The sequence below is a fragment of the Chiloscyllium plagiosum genome, unplaced genomic scaffold, assembly GCF_037043375.1.
Source record: "Chiloscyllium plagiosum isolate Xiang-an unplaced genomic scaffold, Cpla_swu_hap1 HiC_scaffold_23, whole genome shotgun sequence".
NCBI lineage: Eukaryota > Metazoa > Chordata > Chondrichthyes > Orectolobiformes > Hemiscylliidae > Chiloscyllium > Chiloscyllium plagiosum.
Genome location: NW_028270161.1, coordinates 28,484,052 through 28,505,787, shown reverse-complemented (window position 1 = coordinate 28,505,787; position 21,736 = coordinate 28,484,052). Strand labels below are relative to the sequence as shown.

General features: G+C 40.9%; 1 protein-coding gene across 1 annotated transcript in view; it reads right to left on the bottom strand.

Annotated features, from left to right (window-relative positions):
• ptpn12 (protein tyrosine phosphatase non-receptor type 12) overlaps positions 1–21,736 on the bottom strand; it is an 82,911-nt gene that overhangs the window by 9,388 nt on the left and 51,787 nt on the right. Inside the window, exons 2-6 of the mRNA XM_087999513.1 lie at positions 9,578–9,686; positions 8,066–8,142; positions 7,262–7,357; positions 1,906–1,944; positions 1,032–1,103 (exon numbers count right to left, since the gene is read on the bottom strand). Of these exons, the coding sequence (XP_087855639.1) occupies positions 1,032–1,103; positions 1,906–1,944; positions 7,262–7,357; positions 8,066–8,142; positions 9,578–9,686 (393 nt within the window). The remainder of the gene's footprint in view (positions 1–1,031; positions 1,104–1,905; positions 1,945–7,261; positions 7,358–8,065; positions 8,143–9,577; positions 9,687–21,736) is intronic.

Below are 21,736 nucleotides of genomic sequence, written 5' to 3'. Positions count from 1 at the left end.
AAAGGTACACCTGATCAGGGCCCAAAGGATTTGTCCACTTTTATGCATTTTAAAATGTCCAGCACCACCATCTCTGTAACATGGACATTTTGCAAGATGTCACTATTTATTTCTCCACATTGTTTATCTTTCATGTCGTTCTCCACATTAAACACTGATGCAAAATACCCATTAACAGTCTCCCCCGGCTCCTGCAGTTCCACCGATAGGCTGCTTTGCAGATCTTTGAGGGGCCTATTTTCTCCCTATTACTTATTCTTTTATCCTTAATATATTTGTAGAATCCCTTTGGATTCTCCTTAATCCTACTTGCCAAAGCTATCTCATGTCCCCTTTTTGCTATCCTGATTTCCCTCTTGAAGTATACTCCTACACACTTCTAGGAAATGACTTCATTTCTGCTATCTATACCTGACATATACTTACTTATTCTTCATCAAAATCTCAACTTCTCTCGTCATCCAGCATTTCCTACACCTACCAGCTTTGCCCTTCACCCTAATAGGAACAGATGGACTCTGAACTCTTACTTCATTTTCAGCTGTCTCTTTACCTACGAACATCCAACCCCAAACATGTTTTGGAAGTTTTTGCCTAATACAGTCAAAATTGGCCTTCCTCCAATTTAGAACTTCAACTTATAGATCCAATCTATCCTTTTCCATCACTAGACTGAACTGCAATGTTCATTTAGATGTCTGACTGACAATCATGTACAGGCTCAAACATGAAGACGAAGCAATTATTTTGGGCAGACACAGTATGGTCATCAAAACACAGTAACCCATCAAAATATACTTCAATCGTGTATAATATTATTTTAATTTGAAGAAATTGGGCTATCAATTATAACGATACATGCAGAGAAGTCAACACAAGATTACTAATTATTTGAACCTGGAAAGTAGTTAAAAAGTAAACTGAAGCAACGCACATCATTTTCCAAAGATTTATCACCAACCAATTAGCCAATGACATAATATCATTCCCTCCTCCCCAAAACACAAATCACGAATAGCAAAAGTACTTACACAAGTAATCTGAAATTCTCCAAGGTGGAGAACTCCATCCCCATGTAATGGCCAGTAGCGCTCACACTTTTTCTAGAGAGAAATGGGCATGTTAAAATTATTACTGTACATTTATTCATGCCATTATTTAGTTTTGCATCAAGAAAACAAGCTGCCCTCAAAACCTAACTTGCAGTGAAATTTATTGCATGCATTGATTGTTACAAATTACAAACCACAACTAGATTCTACAGTAATTTTTAAAAAGTCATTTAAAAATTAAACAATAAGAGAAATCAATCTTTCAAGAGGTCAAAACTTTCACTGAGAATAAAGCTTGAATATAATGTGCTAAGCAAACGAAAATACACGTGGGTTAGCATTCAACTAAGCTACCTACATTTGATTTTCCTACCTATTGTGACTACACTTGGTTGCCCAGTCCACCTAGTCATATCATTTGTACCATGTGCAGGGATTCCTTGCTACTTACTTGATCATCTCTCTTCAAACAAAAGTACTTAAAACGAAGGTTAACAAGCTATGTAGCAAGTTCAGAGTTTCAACCAGTCATTTATAACTTTAAAACAAGAGAACAGCTGTCATCTGAGAGTCCAGAAGAACATGCCATATTGTACCCTGACAGTTCAAAAATGCTTATTCCTTTTTAGTCATTTTTCACAGACCTTAACTGGAATATACATATATATAAAACATGCTTACAATCAAGCAAAATTGTATTACATCTTGAGCAGGTGGTGTTAGATCTCAGAACATTTATATACCAACAAGATGTACAAACAAGTTTCAAACAAGGCATGAGACTGCTGCACGTTATTTACAAACAAAGACTTAAAAACATACAGAACATGATAACTAAAACAATGAAACTCACTCTTCCCATTTCAAACTCACGGCAAGCCATCACAATTATCTGGAAACAAAAAAGTAAAGGTTATTAGCTGAATAAGTGAAGTAGATCTATAGTTGCAAATTTGCGACGATACTGTATTTCAAGTTCTTGTTTGTGAAGCCTGCACAACAAATGCAAAGTTCAATGGTAAAAGAAACTGCTTCAATGACTTCTAAACATATGTCATTACTGTAAAATGGAAAAGGAATGGGATGAAAAAATGTACAATTGTTGGCACCGCATTGTGACAGGGATGCAGATTAGATTTGATTACTTACAGTGTGGAAACAGGCCCTTTGGCCCAACAAGTCCACACCGACCCTCGGAAAAGCAACCCACCCAGACCCATTCCCCTACATTTACGCTTTCATCTAACACTACGGGCAATTTAGCATGGCCAATTCATCTAACCTGCAGATTTTTGGACTGTGGGAGGAAACCAGAGCAAACCCACACAGACACGGGGAGAATGTGCAAACTCCACACAGACAGTTGCCTGAGGCGGGAACTGAACCCTGGTCTCTGGCACTGTGGGGCAGCAGTGCTAACCACTGTGCCACCCACTTCAGTGGTTCCAGAATGAAAATCCTCAGTTGTCAAGATGGACTGGGAAATTGGAACTGTTCTCCTGGGAGGTGGTGAGATAGGGGTTTTCAGAGTTAAGGGTGGTATGGCTGGAGTGAAAGGGGAGAGGCTGTTCCCACTCACATGGAGGATTAGAATATGAATACAAGGGCATAACTATGGGATGATGTGTGGGGAGGAGACTTTTTCACATGGCAAGTGGTTGGGGATGACGGGGAGGTTTGGTTGGGGCACTGAAGAGGCACTGGATGACTGTTTGGATGTGGGTTGAGTTCACTTGCTGAGGCTGGAAGTGCAATTAGCACTGGATGGTGGTGCTTGTTTGGGGAGCTAGTGCAGGTACCATGAGCCAGGTGGCTCCTTCTGCACCTTAACAATTCTGCGACTCTGAGACTCAGTAAAGGACTAACACAAGTTCGAATCATGCAAAGTTTTGACGATACTGTATTTCAAGTTCTTGTTTTAAGATCAGATATTTAACTTCAAATGACAGAACTCCAAACCTCCACAAGTAAACCCGCAAGTCAGAAGCATAGGGGCTTGGTTTGTTTTCTTGGCCAGATGGCTGGTTTGCTATGAAGTGTAAATGCAATAGTATGAGTTCAATTTCTGCACTGGTGCAGACTGCTACAAAGGACGCTCCTTCTTAACCTCTCTCCTCACCTGAGGTGCAGTGACCTTCAGGTTAAATCGTGACCAGTCATCTCTCTAAGGAGAGCAGCCCTGGACGTTTACCTTTAAGTCAAAAGCTAAATGATAACAAAAAGTTGATAGTAACTACTTAGGAGTCAGAGAGATGTACAGCATGGAAACAGACCCTTCAGTCCATGCCATCCAAATATCCCAACCAAATCTAGTCCCACCTTCCAGCATTTGGTCCATATCCCTCCAAATTCTTCCTATTCATATATCCATTCAGATGCCTTTTAAATGCTGCAATTGTACCAGCCTCCACTACTTCCTCTGACAGTTCATTCCATACGTGCACCACCGTCTGCATGAAAAGGTTGCCCCTTAGGTCTCTCTTATATCTTTCCCCTCTCACCCTAAACCTATGCCCTCTAGTTTTGGACTCCCCCACCCCAGGGTAAAGACCTTACCTATTTATCCTATCCATGCTGCTCATGATTGTATAAACCTCTATGAGGTCATGCCTCAGCTTTCGACGGTCCAGGGAAAACAACCCAGACTATTCAACTACTCACTGTAGCTCAAATCCTCCAACCCTGGCAACATCCTTTTAAGTCTTTTCTGAACTCTTTCAAGTTTCACAACATCCTTCTGATAAGAAGGTGTCCAGAATTGCACACAATATTCCAAAAGTAGCCTACCCAATGTCCTGTACAGCTGCAAAATGACCTCCCAACTCCTGTACTCAATGCTCTGACCAATAAAGGAAAGCATACCAAATGCCTCTATCACGATCCTATCGATCTGCAACTCCACTTTCAAAGAACTGTGAACTGCACTGCAAGGTCTCTTTGTTCAGCAACATTCCCCAGGATCTTACCATTGGGTATATAATTCCAACTAACATATGCTTTCCCAGAATGCAGCACCTCGCATTTATCTGAATTAAACTCCATCTGCCACTCCTCAGCCCATTGGTCCATCTGATCAAGATCCCATTGTAATCAGAGGTAACCTTCTTCCCTATCCATTACACCTCCAGTTTTGGTGTCATCTGCAAACTTACCAACTATACCTTCTATACTTATATCCAAATCATTTATATAAATGACAAAACGTAGTGGACCCAGCACCGATCCTTGTGGCACTCCATTGGTCACAGGCCTCCAGTCTGAAAAACAACCCTCCAACACCACCCTCTGTCTTCTACCTTCGATCCAAATGGCCAGTTCTCCCTGTATCCCACGAGATCTAACGTTCAAAGTTTGTGTGAAGATTTGTAGCTCGGGTGCTCGTTGTTGTGGTTCTGTTCGCCGAGCTGGAAGTTTTTGTTGCAAACGTTTCGTCCCCTGGCTAGGCGACATCATCAGTGCTTGGGAGCCTCCTGCAAAGCACTTCTTTGATGTTTCCTCCGGTGTTTATAGTGGTCTGTCCCTGCCGCTTCCGGTTGTCAGTTTCAGCTGTCCGTTGTAGTGGTTGGTATATTGGGTCCAGGTCGATGTGTTTGTTGATGGAGTTTGTGGATGAATGCCATTGTTGATGGGAGTTTGTGGATGAATGCCACAAGAAGAGGAACACCTATACAAGGTATTCGCCAAAAACGGATACCCACGCAACTTCATCAACAGATGCCCAAGAGAAAGACCACGGAACGAGGACATACCACAACCAAAAGGACTAGCCACACTACCATACATCAGGAGCATCTCGGAACTGACAGCCAGACTACTGCGACCCCTAGGACTCATAAAGGCACACAAACCAACAGCCACGCTCAGACAACAACTCACCAGAATGAAGGACCCGATACCCAACATGAGCAAAACTAATGTAGTGTACAAAATACCATGCAAGGACTGCACAAAACACTATATAGGACAAACAGGAAGACAGCTAACAATCCGCATACACGAACATCAACTAGCCACGAAACGACACGACCAGCTATCCTTAGTAGCCACACACGCAGACAACAAGCAACATGAATTCGACTGGGACAACACTACTATCATAGGGCAAGCCAGATAGAGAACAGCCAGGGAATTCCTAGAGGCATGGCATTCATCCACAAACTCCATCAACAAACACATCAACCTGGACCCAATATACCAACCACTACAGCGGACAGATGAAACTGACAACCGGAAGCGGCAGGGACAGACCACTATAAACACCGGAGGAAACATCAAAGAAGCGCTTCGCAGGAGGCTCCCAAGCACTGATGATGTCGCCTAGCCAGGGGATGAAACGTTTGCAACAAAAACTTCCAGCTCGGCGAACAGAACCACAACAGATCTAACGTTGCTAACCCGACTCCTATGGGGAACCTTGTCGAACGCCTTATTGAAGTCCATACAGATCACATCAACCTCTCTGTGTCTCATCAGTCCTCTTAGATAATTCTTTGAAAAACTCAATCAAGTTCATGAGACATTATTTCCCACACATAAAGCCATGTTGACTATACCTGATCAGTCCTTGCCTTTCCAAATAAGTGTACATCCTGTCCCTCAAGATTCCCTCCAACAACATGCCCGTCACCAATGTTAGGCTCACTAGTCTGTAGTTCCTTGGTTTGTCCCTACCACTTTTCTTAGATAGTGGCACCACATTAGCCTACTTCCTTACCTTTGACTATCAATGATACAAATATCTCAGCAAGGAGCCTAGCTTCCCACATTGTTCTAGGTTACACCTGATCAGGTCCTGGGGATTTATCCACCTTTATGCATTTCAAGACATCCAGCACTTTTGCGTCTGTAATATGGACACTAAGACGTCACCACCTATTTCCCTACATTCTATTTCTTCCATGTCCTTTTCCACAGTAAACACTGATGCAAAATACTCATTCAGTATTTCCTCCATCTCCTGTGGCTCCACACAAAGGCTGCGTTGCTAATCTTTGAGGGGCCCTATTCGCTCCCTAGTTAACCTTTTGTCCTTTATTTGGAAAAACCTTTTGAATTCTCCTTAACCCTATTTACCCTGATTTTCCTCCCACTGCCTTTATACTCTAAGGATTCACTCGATTTCTCCTGTCTACACCTGACATATGCTTCCTTCATTTCCTTAACTAAACCCTCAATTTCTCTGGTCATCCAGCATTCCCTACACCTACCATCCTTTCCTTTCACCCTAACAGAAATATACTGTCTCTGGACTCTCGTTACCTCATTTCTGAAGGCTTTCCATTTTCCAGTCATCCCTTTACCTGTGAACATCTGCACCTAATCAGCTTTTGAAAGTTCTTGCCTAATACCATCAAAATTGGCCTTCCTCCAATGTAGAACTTCAACTGTAACACCTGGTCTAACCTCATTGCCTCTAACCTCATTGCTCCAACCGATCCATTCGACCCGACAGGATTCACAACCAACAACATTTATTGCAGATATAATCCTCAGTAACCCTTAAACTCTCCTGAAACTCCCATATCCGACAAGAAGAGCATATCATTCTACTAAAGGCCATTTTGCTCCTTCCAGTCTATAGACCCAGAAAATAGATTGGAAGGAGCAAAATGGCCTTTGGTAGAGTGATATGCTCTTGTTAGATGTGGGAATTTCGGGAGAGTTTAAGGGTTACTGAGTATTGGTAGTTAATTCTCAAAGGGTAAAATGCACTATTCTGTCACCAGTGATCCAAGAATGGATATGCATTAATTGCATTCAACAGAACATTCTTGATTCAAATATAAAATGACTTTGCAAATTAACAGTGCGTTCATCAAAAGTTTAATTACAAATTGGTTACTACCCTGTAATTTCTCACAAATGCAAAACAGCAGAACAGTCACTCTGCAATGCAAGTTAAATTGGCTTATAACAGTTTTGTTGTGAGTCACATTTTATTTTTATTTATTCATAAGATGTGGGTCCCGCTGTTTTTAATCCATCCCCAATGTCTCTTAAGTGGTAGATAAGCTGCCTTCTTGAACCATGCCGCTTGAGAGTTTAATTAATTACACTGAATAAAAACAAAAAATAGGAAACAGTCTACCTTGAATTTTACATTTTCAGGATAATTTGGTTTCTAGTAGGAGTGATGAATCTTTCAATTTATTTTAGATACTATCAAATACGACAAGTTAAAGTTCTGTCAATCAAAAGAAATCACTTACTACAACTTTGTATTCCCAGATCATCCTCCAAAAGTCAAGTACAGAATTTGCAAGTGGGCCCTGGGTAGCTATGTATGATCTTGGCCCATAAACTCCCTAGAAAATGATAGAAATGTACATTTCATCAAATTTCTTTTACAAAGTAATACAAAATACTTAACTTTCTAAACTATTAAGATAAATGTTCCAAGAATACACATGCATAATATGCAAACCAATGAATAGGGCCAATATTATTACATAAAGTTACTAAGTATACATAAACTCAATCTGAAAATTAAAAGAATAAATTCAATTTGCTATATCTCATTACTTAAAAAAGTACATTTTTGAATATTCAAGAGATTTTTATAGTATGACAAAACTCAGTTTTCACAATTAGCCCCATGCATCAAACAATTTGTTTTCTCCCATCTCATGTCTACTATTCCCTCACAGAGTCAGGACAGAAAATTAATTTATTTGATGTTGACCAATATAGCTCGACTGTGGATCAGCAATAATAGAGGTCTAATGTGCTGTCAGTGACTTTGGAGAATACCAGTCCATTGTAACAAAATCCAAACGTAATCACCAGTTAATTTCATCATTACCTTTTATCCTTACGTTTTATCATCGTGGAAAAGTTTTGAGGAAATTATTGTTGACTGTTAGCCAAAACCATAGAAAACAAAAACAACTTTAAACATAAACCACGTAGTGATGACAGAACACCTTCGTTTAAGTATTAAAACTGTAAAATTCTGTCATACAATGCTGAACAATTTTCTCCTCTTAACAAAATGCTGAAAATATAAACATTACCTTAATAAAATTAGCATTGATATAATCTGAATCTTGATCTGAAATTTTCAATGCAAGTTTCACCCTGCTATGGTCAACTACAGTGTGGAAAAGGAAGAGAGAATTTAAAAAAACTTTACAAATATTAAAGTAAATTAACACAATATATATGTTCAAATACCATTAAACACTATCTCAAAAAGTCACTCATCCGACTGACAGCCAAGCTGTCCTATTCAAGAGAAAATAATTTGCAAACAATTGGAGACATCAGGAGCTGATAAAGTTTCAGTCGTAAGTTCTGTACGAAGCATTTAAGTGATCACATGAAGCACAATGAAATATAAAAAACTGTCATGACAGCAAAATACAATACAATATTTTAATCAGTGACAGAAACAGGTAAAAATTACGAGACAATTGTAATAGTAACTAAACAAAGATTCTATTACATTTTAGTCAATACCATAAAATTGTCAACTGTAATAAAATTCCTGTATTTGCTGATCACCGTTAGCTCCCAGTTGAACATAATATTCCTTTTTAAAAAGTTATTTTCACTACCAAAGCCTTGCCCTAACTCTGCAATCTCTTAGAGACAATCTCTGAATTATAGCCATTTTGTCGCACAGAACTTAAGTCTTGCCAAAAAAGTCATTTGGCTAAAGCGTTTTGTGGTGACTCAGCAGAACAATTGGTAAGAAATCCCAAAGTCAAGCAAAAATAGCATTTATAGTGACGAAGAGGAGAATGTTGACTAGTAGGTAAGAAAACTGTTTTGTGCTTACGAGAAGCTTCATGTAGTAATACATACGGCCCTGTCTTTGCAGACAAAGAACATGTGCATACACTGCACATGTTTCAGCTTAACACAACTGGGGACAGCTATTCACTGGTTCATTTCTTAGAGGCAGTATCTTGACCAGAGAATATCTGCCTAGTCTACAGTTTAAACGAAGCTTGGCAGTTGACTGTCAGTCATTAACTAGTGTATTCACCACAGCAATGCCTTGGCCACAGTCCATCAACAAATGTCCAAATCTCATTGGTGAAAAACTTGTTGCCCATTGACTTTAGTATTCCTTGAGAATTTATGATGACTTAAAGATGAATATCTTTAACAAAATTTACCTTTATCCAGCAGTACCTCAAACATATCTGCACTTCTCTAATTCTGGCATCTTGGGCATTAACAATTATAATTGTCTCAGCATGGGTAGTCCTGCTCTCAGATACCTAGGTTCTAACTCGCTGCAATTCCTCGTTTAAACCTCTCTACCTTTGTTCACTGAATATACTTCTAAAAATCTCTTTTGGACCATGCTTTTGATTATCTGCCCTAATAGTGCCTGGCTGAATGTCAATTTGGCTTCTAATGCTCATGTGAAGGGCCTTGAACATTTAGCAAAAGCACTAAATGAATTCAAGTTGTTGTTGTTACAAAAATCAATTATCCTCAAATCTGCATGAACGTTCTAATCATACAAAGTATTTAGTTACTATTGAATTTCAAAAACAAACAGTTAAATTTACATGGCAAGATGTCTTTATATCTGTTCTTTTTAACATTTTCTTCCTTTTCTCCAATGTTTGTTGGGTAGATCTTCTCAGTTCTATATTTAGTTGACAGTCTTCTGAGTCGCTGTTTAAATACAGAAAATAACAATTAAATATTCAATATTTATACAATTTAACAAATTCAGTCAGAAAATACAAAGCATAACTCAAAAATAAAACAAATTACATGAAGGTATCCAGAACATATGATACTTTAACTGGTTGGCACAATAAAAGAAGTTACTTTCATTCGTTTACTTGGAAAATTCTTCATAAGTATTGCAATACTAATGTTAACTTCATGTTTCATTCATACAATGTGGGCATCACTGGTCAGGAATGGTGTTACTCCCCACCCCAAAGGCTCTGCAGAATGAGTAGAACTGCCTTATTAAATTGTTGTAGTCCTTGAGGTACAGGGATAAACTCACTGCTTTTGCGAATAGAATTCCAGAAGTTTGAACCAATGTCAATGAAGTGAGCTGTTTGTTTCTGAATGGTGGTGTCAAGCTTCTTAAGTTTTAGAGCTGCAGCCATCCAGCCAAATGGAGAGTATTCCATAAACTAACAACTTGTGCCTTCCAGATGGTGGATAAGCACTCAGCACAAAGCTGGTGGACTCGAGAGAATTTCTAGCCTCTGACCTGCTCTTCTGGCCACAGTATTTACATGGTTGGTTCAGTTCACTTTCTAGTCATTAATAACCCCAGGAGGTTCAGAGTGATGGATTCAGTGATGGTCATGTAATTGAACAAGGGTCACAGCTAGATTCTCTTGGAAGATGGTCATTCCCAGGCACTTAATACTATATTTGATCAATGACCCCTGTCTTGATGTCAAGGGTCATCATTCTCACCTCTGGAGTTAAGCACTTTTGTCCACATTTAGACCAATGTTGTCATGAGGCCAGGACCAGACTGGCCCTGGTGAAACACAGTAAACAGGTTATTCTTGTTCAAGAGCTGTTCTACAGTAATAGCCCTACCCATGACTTTGCTGATGGTCAAGAGTAGACTGATGGGCAGTAACTAGTGGGTTGGATTTGCCCTCCCTTTTGTGCAATTTTCCACATTGTTGGGTTGATATCAATCTTGTAGCTAGACTATTACAAGTCTTTAGCACTAGTACGAAAATGCTGTCAGGGCCACAGCCTTTGTAGTATCCAGTGCCTTCAGCCATTTCTTGATATCACATGGAGTGAATTGAATTGGTTGAAAGATTGAAAAATGTTTCTAGTTTTCAAAAAACCAACCAAACCTTCTTGATACAAAAGGTTAGGAAACTAAAACACTCATGTTCCTGTGGCACAGTCCCTGCCTCTGAGGTAAAAGTCCCAGATTGAAATCCCACCTACTCCAGAGGTGTGTAATAACACCTCTGAATAAGTAGATTAGAAAATACCTACAACTAATATCCAGAATCAACATGAGAGAGACAGAAGTGTGCTCAAACACAGCACAGATGTACCTCTAAGATGATGATCCTGTTCAGAAAGATCCCATGGATTTTTCCAGTGATCCTCCCAGCTGAGTGTGATACTTTGGAGCACCAAATCTCAAAAGCTTTGTCTCCTTTACAAAGGAATTACAGCTCTTCACTGAAGATGATCTGCCTATAAAGCTCTCTCAAAATGCTGGTCCATCACAGATTGCCTCAATAAAAGTGTTCACATCCACATAACGCAATCCTTTTCTCCTAGCTTGGATTCTAACATCTTCTCATTAGGTACAACTCCAGCTGTTTCACAGACAGCTAGTTTCACATTGCTGACACCATCCCAATTTTGCTCCAAATCCCAATTCTATTCTGCTGCAATGTACCAGCTGTATACTTCCTTCACTCCATTCTCAGTTGACAAGGCTGCTTCAGAGGTTGAATTGCTTCAGACAGTTTCCAGAGCTTCTGAGCCTTAATGCCAACTCTTAAATACATGTAGGGGTTCCCAGGTCCTTTTTCCCTGCACAACAGCTTGGTGCAGCATCTTTCGGACATGGAATAGTATCTTTTTGATATGGGATCTCTTCCCCTACTGCAGAACATTGCCTGCTTCATGGGATTACTTTTATTCCGGTACTCCCATGGTCAGTTTTAGACACCATCAACCCACAGGAATTTTCCCTGCCTGCACCAGACTAAAAGTAAAAATAGAATGCAGGGTTGAGTAAGCAGAGCCTGTCCAAGTCTGTATGTGTGTGGAATGCAGAGAGGAGAGCACACCAGGAAATACATGTCTTCAACGTCTATCCACAAAAAACTAAATTCAGGTTCACAATGACAATGAAATTGCATTAAAAAAAAAACAATCTCCGGTTTTAACTTTAGTTCTAAATTTGTTGGGCTTCAATTCCCAAAAAGCTCGGTTTAGTTTTTAGCCTTGTGTAAAAGCTATGATTTGGCTTTCACACAAGATCAACTTTTGTGCAAGTAAATATGTTAGCAGAATCACAGGAACTAGACCTTAATTTTCCATAACTGCTGTGCTAGAAGTTGAGCAGTACTAGAGTAAAAAAAAATGGAAATCATACACATACACTTCAACCCTCACCTGAATCACAGCTTGAGAATGGATTTTCAGGAGCATGTAATCTCAAAAGCTATCCATGCAAGCACAAAGAGCATTATAATGCTCAAATCATCAAGTGCAAAAGGTGCAACCACAGCACCAGTTTCATGCATACAATAAAAATTAGATACTTGACCAAAGTGACAACAAATGCAATCTTCTGAAATCACATCGCATTAGTTATCATTGCATGAGAGACCCAAGACACCAAACGAACCAAGTTCAAATCCATTTTAGGCTGACTCATACTAATGTTCAGAAATATTCACGCCTATGGCTTGATGCTGTAAAAGCCACGTATGAGCAATGTCAGGAACATCAAGATACGGTTGAAGAAATGACACATGCAAAAATCTGAACAGCCAAAAAAAGGGTTTGAGGGAAAAGCATTTTCATGCCTATTGAAACAATAAAAAACCTTTCATCAAGATTTAGTCATCCTATTTTCAAAACAGATTAAAATACAAAGTGCAAGTAAACGGCTCACAAGCATTTATTACAAAGTTTCTAATTTATTTAAATTAGCATAAAATAGTCAAAGATATACATGTTTCTAAAAATTGCATGAGACATAGCACTGAAGATTTACGCTCTAGGACTTGGCCCATAGCCAAGATACTCCAGGACACTTCCAAAAGTGACATCCACCTCACTATATGGAAAAGTGCCAAGTATGCTCTGTCCACAAAAAGGAAACCCAAACCCATCAATTACTGTCCCAGTCAATGCTCAAAAGTGCTGAAAAGTGCCATGGATCATGTTATTAAGCAGTCTTTACCCTACAACAACCTGTTCATTAGCATTCAGTTTGGGCCCCACTCTGCCCATGGCAATGAATTCCATGGGCTCACCACCCTCTGGCTGAAGAAGTTTCTCCTTATCTCAGTTCTAAAAGGTCTTCCCTTTACTCTCAGGCTGTGCCCTTGGGTCCTAGTCTCTCCTACCAATGGAAACATCTTCCCAACAGACACTCTGTCCAGGCCATTCAGTTTTCTGTGTGCTTAAATTAGATCTCCCCCCCCTCATCCTTCTAAACTCCATTGAGCATAAATCCAGAGTCCTCAAGCATTCCTCATATGCTAAGATTTTCATTCCTGGGACCATGCTCCTGAAACTCCTCTGAACACAGTCCAGAGCCAGTGCATCCTTCCTGAGATATGGGGCCCAAAAAAGTGTGCACAATACTCCAAATGTAGTCAGACCCTACAGAGGTTCAGAAGTACATCCCTGCTTTTCTATTCAAGTCTCAAAAGAAATGCCATCATTTCAGTTGCCTTCTTAACTACTGACTCAACCTGCAAGTTTACTTTAAGAGAATCCTAGATGAGAACTTCCAAGTCTCTATGCACCTCAGACTTCTAAATTTTGTCCTATTTGTCACATTCCATGTGTCTAATCTTCCCACAAAAGTGCATGACCTCACACTTTCCCACCTGTATTCCATCTGCCATTTATCCACTCTCCTAACCTGTCTAAATCCTTCTGCAGCCTCCCCACCTCCTCAGTGCTGCCTGTTCCTCTACCTATCTTTCTATTGTCTGCAAACTTAGCCAGAATGCACTCAGTTCTTTCATCTAGACCATTAATGTATAAAGCGAAAAGTTGTGGTCCCAACACTGAGCCTTGTGGAAAACCACTCAGGCTGCCATCCTGAGAAGGACTCTTTTATTCCCACTCTCTGCCAGACAGCCAAGCTTCAACTCATGCTAGCAACGTGCCTCTGACACCATGGGCCCTTACCTTACTCAACAGCCTCCAGTGTGGCACCTCGTTCAAAGGCCTTCTTCAAGTCTATGTATCGGGTATGATCAGGTAGTGACAAAGTTTAAGTTTTGAGTTCGTGAAACAAGAAGTTCAGCTGAGCATGACTCAGATCAGATAAGCACTTGCAGTTGACAATGGGTTGCTGGAGGCAAGGGTAATGGGTTAACAAAGTGGAAAAGCATTCATTATGTAGAGCCATTTAACAATATTTCTGGATGTGTTTTGTTGGCAACAAACCCAAACAAGCAGACAAAACACACCCGGAAACTCTAGCCACTCTTCCCTACATCTAAGATATCTCGGAAATGACCTACACAGCCATTCCCTATGGACAAGCCCAACGCATACACCGGATCTGCTCAGATGAGGAGGAACGTGACGGACACCTGGAAGTACTCAAGGATGCCCTCAAGAACGGGGTACGATGCTCAACTCATCGACCGCCAGTTCCAACGTGCCACAGCAAAGAACCATAAATGATCTCCTCAGGAGACAGACACGTGTTGCAACTGACAGGGTACCCTTCGTTGTTCAGTCCTTCCCAGGGGCTGAAAAATTATGCCATGTTCTTCGTGACCTGCAACACATTATCAATGAGGATGAGCACCTCACCAAGACCTTCCCCACACCCCCACTACTTGCCTTTAAACAACCGCCAAACCTCAAACAGATCATTATTCGTAGCAAACTGCCCGGCTCTCAGGACAACTCCATACAACCCTGTCACAGTGGACGCTGCAAGACGTGTCAGATTGTGGACATAGATACCACTATTACGCGTGGGAACACTTCCCACCTTGTACATGGCAGGTACTCATGTGACTCAGCCAACGTGGTCTATCTTATACGTTGCAGGCAAGGATGCCCGGTACATTGGGGAAACCGAGCAAAGGCTACGACAACGAATGAATGGGCACCGCACAACAATCAACAGACAGGAGGGTTCCCTCCCAGTTGGGGAACACTTCAGTGGTCCAGGACATTCAGCCTCGGACCTTCGGGTGACCATCCTCCAAGGTGGACTTCGGGACAGGCAGTCCCGAAAGTGGCCGAGCAGAGGCTGATAGCTAAGTTCGGTACCCATAGGGAGGGCCTCAACCGGGACCATGGGTTCATGTCACATTACAGGTGATCACCATTGCACTACACACACACAGATATACACACACACACACACACACACACACACACACACATATGCACCCCCTCACAGACTTAAGACACTGTGTGTGCGCGTGCGCGCACACACACACACACACACACACGTGCGTGCACACACACACACGTACACACACACACACGTACGCACACACGCGCGCGCGCACACACACGCGCACACAGACACACGCGCACACAGACACACACACAGACACACACACAGACACACACACAGACACACACACAGACACACACACAGACCAACAAAGACCCACATGCACACATATATTTTGTGTGGTGAATTTGTACTTGCAGAGTTACATTGCACTTTGCTCAAAAACTGCATACATTCATGTAGAACTCGGAGCTCAAAAACTGCATGAATTTATGTAAAACTCTTATCTCACTTTTTAGATTAGAATCAAACTAAACATCAGGTCATAGACAGAGAACACAGGGGGGCTAACACCTTCAACATATTGTCTAGCTATCACCATTGTTAACAGCTAACCGGAGAATGCAACTTTTAAAAAAAAGGGTTTTGTGATTTACACATGAAAGAAGTGAAACTATCACTGTATTCTAACAGATGAAAGGCTTAACAGACAATCAATTTTTCAATGTATAATTTCAGTTACATCACACTGCAAATTTTTGCTATAAATTCTATGTTACGATCAAGCCCTCCACAATCACCTGATGAAGGAGCGTCGCTCCGAGAGCTCGTGTACTTCCAATTAAACCTGTTGGACTATAACCTGGTGTTGTGTGATTTTTAACTTTGTACACCCCAGTCCAACACCGGCATCTCCAAATCGGAAATGACTGCCAGACTGCTCAGACCCCTTGGCATCATGGTAGCCCATAAACCCAACACACTAAAACAGCAGCTAATGAACTTGAAAGACCCTTTACAGACAATAAGCAAAACTAATGTCATTTACAAAGTACCATAGAAGAACTGAAATAAATACTACATTGGACAAACAGGCAGAAAACCAGCCACAAGAATACATAAGCACCAACTAGCCATAAAACAACATGACCCTCTCTCACTAGTATCCTTATATACAGATAAGGAAGGACACCACTTCAACTGGGACAATCCATCCATCCTAGGACAAGCCAAACAGAGACATGCACGATAATTCCCAGAAGTACGGCATTCCAATCGGACACAAACACATCGAGTTAGACTCCCATCTACAACCCCCTGAGAAAAAGAACAGGAAATGACATCACCATAGAAAATTACATCACCAACCCAAAGAAACCCAAACATCTAAATAGAAAGCAGGAATCATGAACAGGTCCACTGAAGATGTTACCTAGTAGGTGACATAACATTTGGAAATGAATCTTCCAGCTCAGCGAGCAAACTTACATCCAGAACTATACCGTGTCTCTGAGCATTTTGCTTTGACCGGGGGGGGGGGGGGGGAGACACAGCTAGATAGCATCCATGGGCTCTCCTTGATCTAAAGTACTTGTTACTTCCTCGAAGATTTGTTAGACATGACCTCCCCTTGATGAAACCTTGCTGACTTTGCCCTATTTTACCATACATTTCTAAGTATTCAGGCTATACAGGCTAATCAGTCTGTAATTTTCTATCTTTTGCCTTACTCCCTTTTTAAAAAGGAGGAACCCAACCAAAACAGGATTCAATGGGAATTAGGGAGAAATTCTTCAGTGGCTTAAGTCACAGCAACTACATAGGAAAATGGCATAGGTTGTTGGAAAAAGTGAGGACTGCAGATGCTGGAGTACCAGAGTTGAAAAATGTCATGCTGGAAAAACATAGCAGGCCAGGCAGCATCCGAGGAGAATCGATGTTTCGGGCATAAGCCCTTCTTCAGGAATGTTGGAAGTCAATCTCAGCTTTTGATTTGATTTAATTTAATTTAATTTATTATAAGCATGTGTACCCAAGTGCAGTGAAAAGCTTTGTTTGTGAGCAGTACAGGCAATCATACCAAGCAAGGGCATACAGATCATAGGTTACACTGCACGAGATGCATGAAGCAAGATCAATAAGATCAAAATTATTTGAAATTAGATAGTCCATTCAATCTAATGATAGGAGGGAAGAAGCTGCTCTTGAACCTGTTGGTGCATGTGTTCAAGCTTTTGCATCTTCAGCCTGATGGAAGAAGTTGTAAGAGAGCATTACCAGAATGGGAGGAGTCTTTGATGATGTTGGCAGCCTTTCCATGCCAACAAGAAATGTAAATGGAGTCCAATGATGAGAAGTTAGCTTCTGAGATAGTCTGAGTTTTGTGCACAATCCTTCTGTAGTTTCTTCTGGTCCTGGGCACAGCAGTTGCCTTGCTAGGCCATTATGCACCCGGACACTGAAGTCGTTCTCAAAGTAGCGCCCAAGGTGAAACCATCCACAGCTGCTTCAATGAGCTTCTCTCTATCAATATCTAAGCCAAGGATTTGCAAAGTTGGCATCACATGCAACATTGCAGATACTGAAGTAGTCCACATTCAAATACAACAAGACATGGCCAATATTCAGACCCAGTTAATAAACTATTTAAGTGCCAGTCAATGGCATCTCCAATTACCACCCTTAAAACATTCAATGGAATTATCTCCTTTGAATCCCCCACGATCAATATCAGGGGTTACCAGTGAGAAGAAACTGAATAGAGCTAGCCATATACACACAGACTACAAATAACACATCAGAGGTTAAGATTTCTGTGGTGAGTAATTCATTTCCTGACACTTCAAAGCCTGCCTACCCTCTACAAAGGGACAATCAGGAGTACAGTGGAATTCACAATAGCTGATTAGAATAGATTCCCTACAGTATGGAAACAGGCCCTTTGGCCCAACAAGTCCACACTGACCCTCCGAAGAGTAACCCACCCGGACCCATTCCCCTGCCGTATGTTTACCCCTGACTAATGCACCTAACACTATGGGCAATCTATCATGGCCAATTCACCTGACCTGTACATCTTTGGATTGTGGGAGGAAACCGGAGCACCCGGAGGAAACCCACGTCAACACGAGGAAAATGTACAAACCCCACACTGACAGTCGCCAGAGACCGGAATTGAACCTGGGTCTTTGGCGCTGTGAGACAGCAGTGTTCTTGGATTCAATAACGAGAGCTCACGCTTTCAAGATGAGAGGTGGAAAGTTTAAGGGGGATACACGCGGCAAGTATTTCACACAGAGGGTGGTGGGCATTTGGAACACGTTGCCAGCAGAGGTGATAGGGGCAGGCACGGTAGATTCATTTAAGATGCGTCTGGACAAATGCATGAGTAAGTGGGGAGCAGAGGGATACAGATGCATAGGAATTGACCAACAGGTTTTAACAGTACATTTGGATCAACTCAGGTTTGGAGGGTCAAAGAGCATGTTCCTGGGCTGTAAATTTCCTTTCTTCTTTTCTTGGTTCTTTGCTAACCACTGAACCACCGTGCTTCTCATGAGTGAATTCAGATCACAACATTCTTGAAGTTCAACACCACACAGAGCAAAGCCCACTCGATTAGCACCACACCACCATCTTCAGAATTCATCCCAGCCATCAACAAAGCACAGTGATGGTTGCAAAGTGCAGTGGCATCATCTACAAGATGCATGGCCACAACTGAAGGTTCCTTGGACAATACCTTACAAACCAATGACCTATAAAGACAAGGATAAAGACATATGAAGATAGCACAACTTGCAAGTTCCTTTCAAAATTGACACATCATGCTGACTTGGAAATATTTTGATATTGTTTTACTGTTTCTGGATCAAAATCCTGAAATCCCTCCGAAACAACTCTCTGGAAGTACCTAAGCACCATAAACTGTAGTGGTTCAAGAGACACCTCACCAAGTCTCAAAAAGGCAGTTTCATTGCTGTGCGACCCAACATTACAAGAAAATCACGTAATAGCAGGATCATTTAAAACAATGGGATCGGAATTGCGCTATAGCCAACACAGGTAAGGAAAAGTTTGCTTCCTACAAATACCGGTATAGCCAGTTTGCGTTGAATAAACGCACATTATAGCAGAACTGACTGTAATCAATTGTGACTCCACATTCCATGCTCTTACTTTGTGACTAAGCTATCAAATTATAACCATCAATTAGATTTTTTAAATCAACCATTTAAAAAAAAGCTAGAAACAAAGCAAAAAGTATTTGACAGGAATCATTATGTGCAGCTTTATCACCCAGAATTGACAACACACAAAGCTAAGAGAATGTGAGGGCTGCAGATGCTGGAGATCAGAGACCACAGTGTGGCGGTGGAAAAGCTCAGCAGGTCAGACAGCATCCAAGGAGCAGGAGAATCTACGTTTCAGCTAAAGTTGTTGAATTTAACCAAAAGTAGTAATTAAATATGTACATGTGTCCACAAGGAATATTCAATCAGCTTAAAATAGTTCCAATGACGACCAAAAAAATGTAATAGAAAAGGACTCCACGTTTAACTGAAAGATGTGCCTTTGGTGAAAGGAAGGAGGGAATTATCACTTTACTTACTACAGTACATAATAATTGCAGCTTTTTAAAAACTGGTGACAACAACCTGCCCCCTCAAAATAATCTCATGGAATGGAGTTTCCAGTATGGGTGCAAAAAGCAAATACTTAGCTAAAAATATCGGTTGCCGAGCTAACTTGGCACTTTTCTTTGCAGTCTTAGCACACAAAATCACCCTTGAATCAGGGTAATGAAGTAATGCAAGAAAAATTAGAACAATGCATTCTTCAAAGTGTGATATTGCCAGAAAATGAGCTATTCTTCAAACTGAAGTTAATGCTCTTTATATCATTAGCTTCATTGATCCTTTGCTCTTTATAACATCAATTGAGGCCTCTGATGTGTCCCACTCTGCTCACATTACACTACTTTTAGTCAATTACATCAACAGAAGAAACACATCACTCAAGTTTCAATCCACTACGGGCCACTACAAGTGCAGATGTTACATGACTACAACCACTAGTGCCTGGGCATTGGGTGGGCACAATGTGAAAAACACTTCCAAACGGACACAACTGGTGGAAACTCACCATGCTGACCTGGGACATGGCCCTATTATCTGTGGAAGTCGCTTTAAACAAACAGACTTGTTAAACCAGACTCCAAAGATTGCTGATAGCTGAGTGCAGCAGTTACAAATACATCTCTTGTTTTAAATTAGGCTACCTTTAATGCAACTTAGCTTTATCAACTATAAATGGTATCATCGAGAAATTCTCGTCCGAGGAATGTATGTTACAAGAATATAGTCACAATGTGAACCTCCATTATTTCAAGATTATGACCATATTCTGTCTCTCTTTTTTTTGGCAGGAATACTAAAGAGAGCTGCACAGCTATTACATCAGGGAATCTCGCAATCTGTATGAGAATTCCCATTTTGTTGTTTGGATGCTGAGTTATCTGTCTGAATTTATAACCAGAAAAAAAGATGCGTTCAAACCCTAGGTTTGCAGATCTTGGTTTCCTCTATTACATAATTTAAACAAATTTGAATTTCGTCACTGCTCCATGAAGTGCTTACCAAAACCAATGTTTACCATTCTGTGCTCACATCCAACAAGCAATTTTAGTATTTTAGTTACTTGATACATTAACTTTCAGCAAAATAAAATTCTTTTTGCAATAGGAAGCACTAATTCAACTCAGTGAAAAATGCTAATATTCTTTGCAACAATAATTCAAAAAGTCAAAGAAAACATTAAACAAAGGTTTGTACACAAATACGTAACAAGTGATTGCAGAGATTCTGAAAGGTTTATGTACATGATGCATTCCCACATGTACCAGAAAAAATACTGGAGGACAAGAGCATACAGAACTTCTACCCAGCTCAGCACAGTCATGGTAAATATTAAAAAGATACGAAATAGAAACAGGAGTTGGTCATTCAGCCCCTTGAGCCTGTTCCACAATGCAATAGAGTTATAGTTGATCATTCCTGATGAAGGGCTTTTGCCCGAAATGTCGATTTCCCTGCTCCATGGATGCTGCCTGACCTGTTGTGCTTTTTCAGCACCACTCGAATCGCGACATTGCTCATGTCCACTTTACTGCCTTTTCCCTGCTCTTTTCATTGCCCTAAATAATTAAGAATGTATCTCAACCTTAAAAAACTCTGCCCCCACAGCTCTGTAGCAAGCAATTCATAAGCATACAACCTTCAGAAGAAAATCCTTGTCATTTCAGCCTTAAATTGACGCTCCTTTATCCTGAGACTATGCCCTCTGATCTAAGAGTCTCCCATGAGGAAACCTCCTCTCAACATTTAGTCTGTCAAGCCTCTTAAAAATTCTCCATGTTTCAATAAAATCATCCCTCATTCTTCTAAAGTCCAATTAGCCCCCACCTATTTAACCTTTGCACACAAGGATTATCCTAGCAATCTTCTCTCAACTTCCTTCAATGAAACAATATCTTTCCAAAATTAAATTTTATCCCAAATAAACGGGGCGGCACAGTGGCTAGCATTGCTGCCTCACAGCACCAGGGTCCCAGGTTAAATTCCAGCCTCGGATGACTGTGTGGAGTTTGCACATTCTCCCAGTGTCTGCGTGGGTTTCCTCTGGGTACTCAGTTTTCCTCCCACAGTCCAAAGATGTGCAGGTCAGGTGAATTGGCCGTGCTAAATTGCTAATA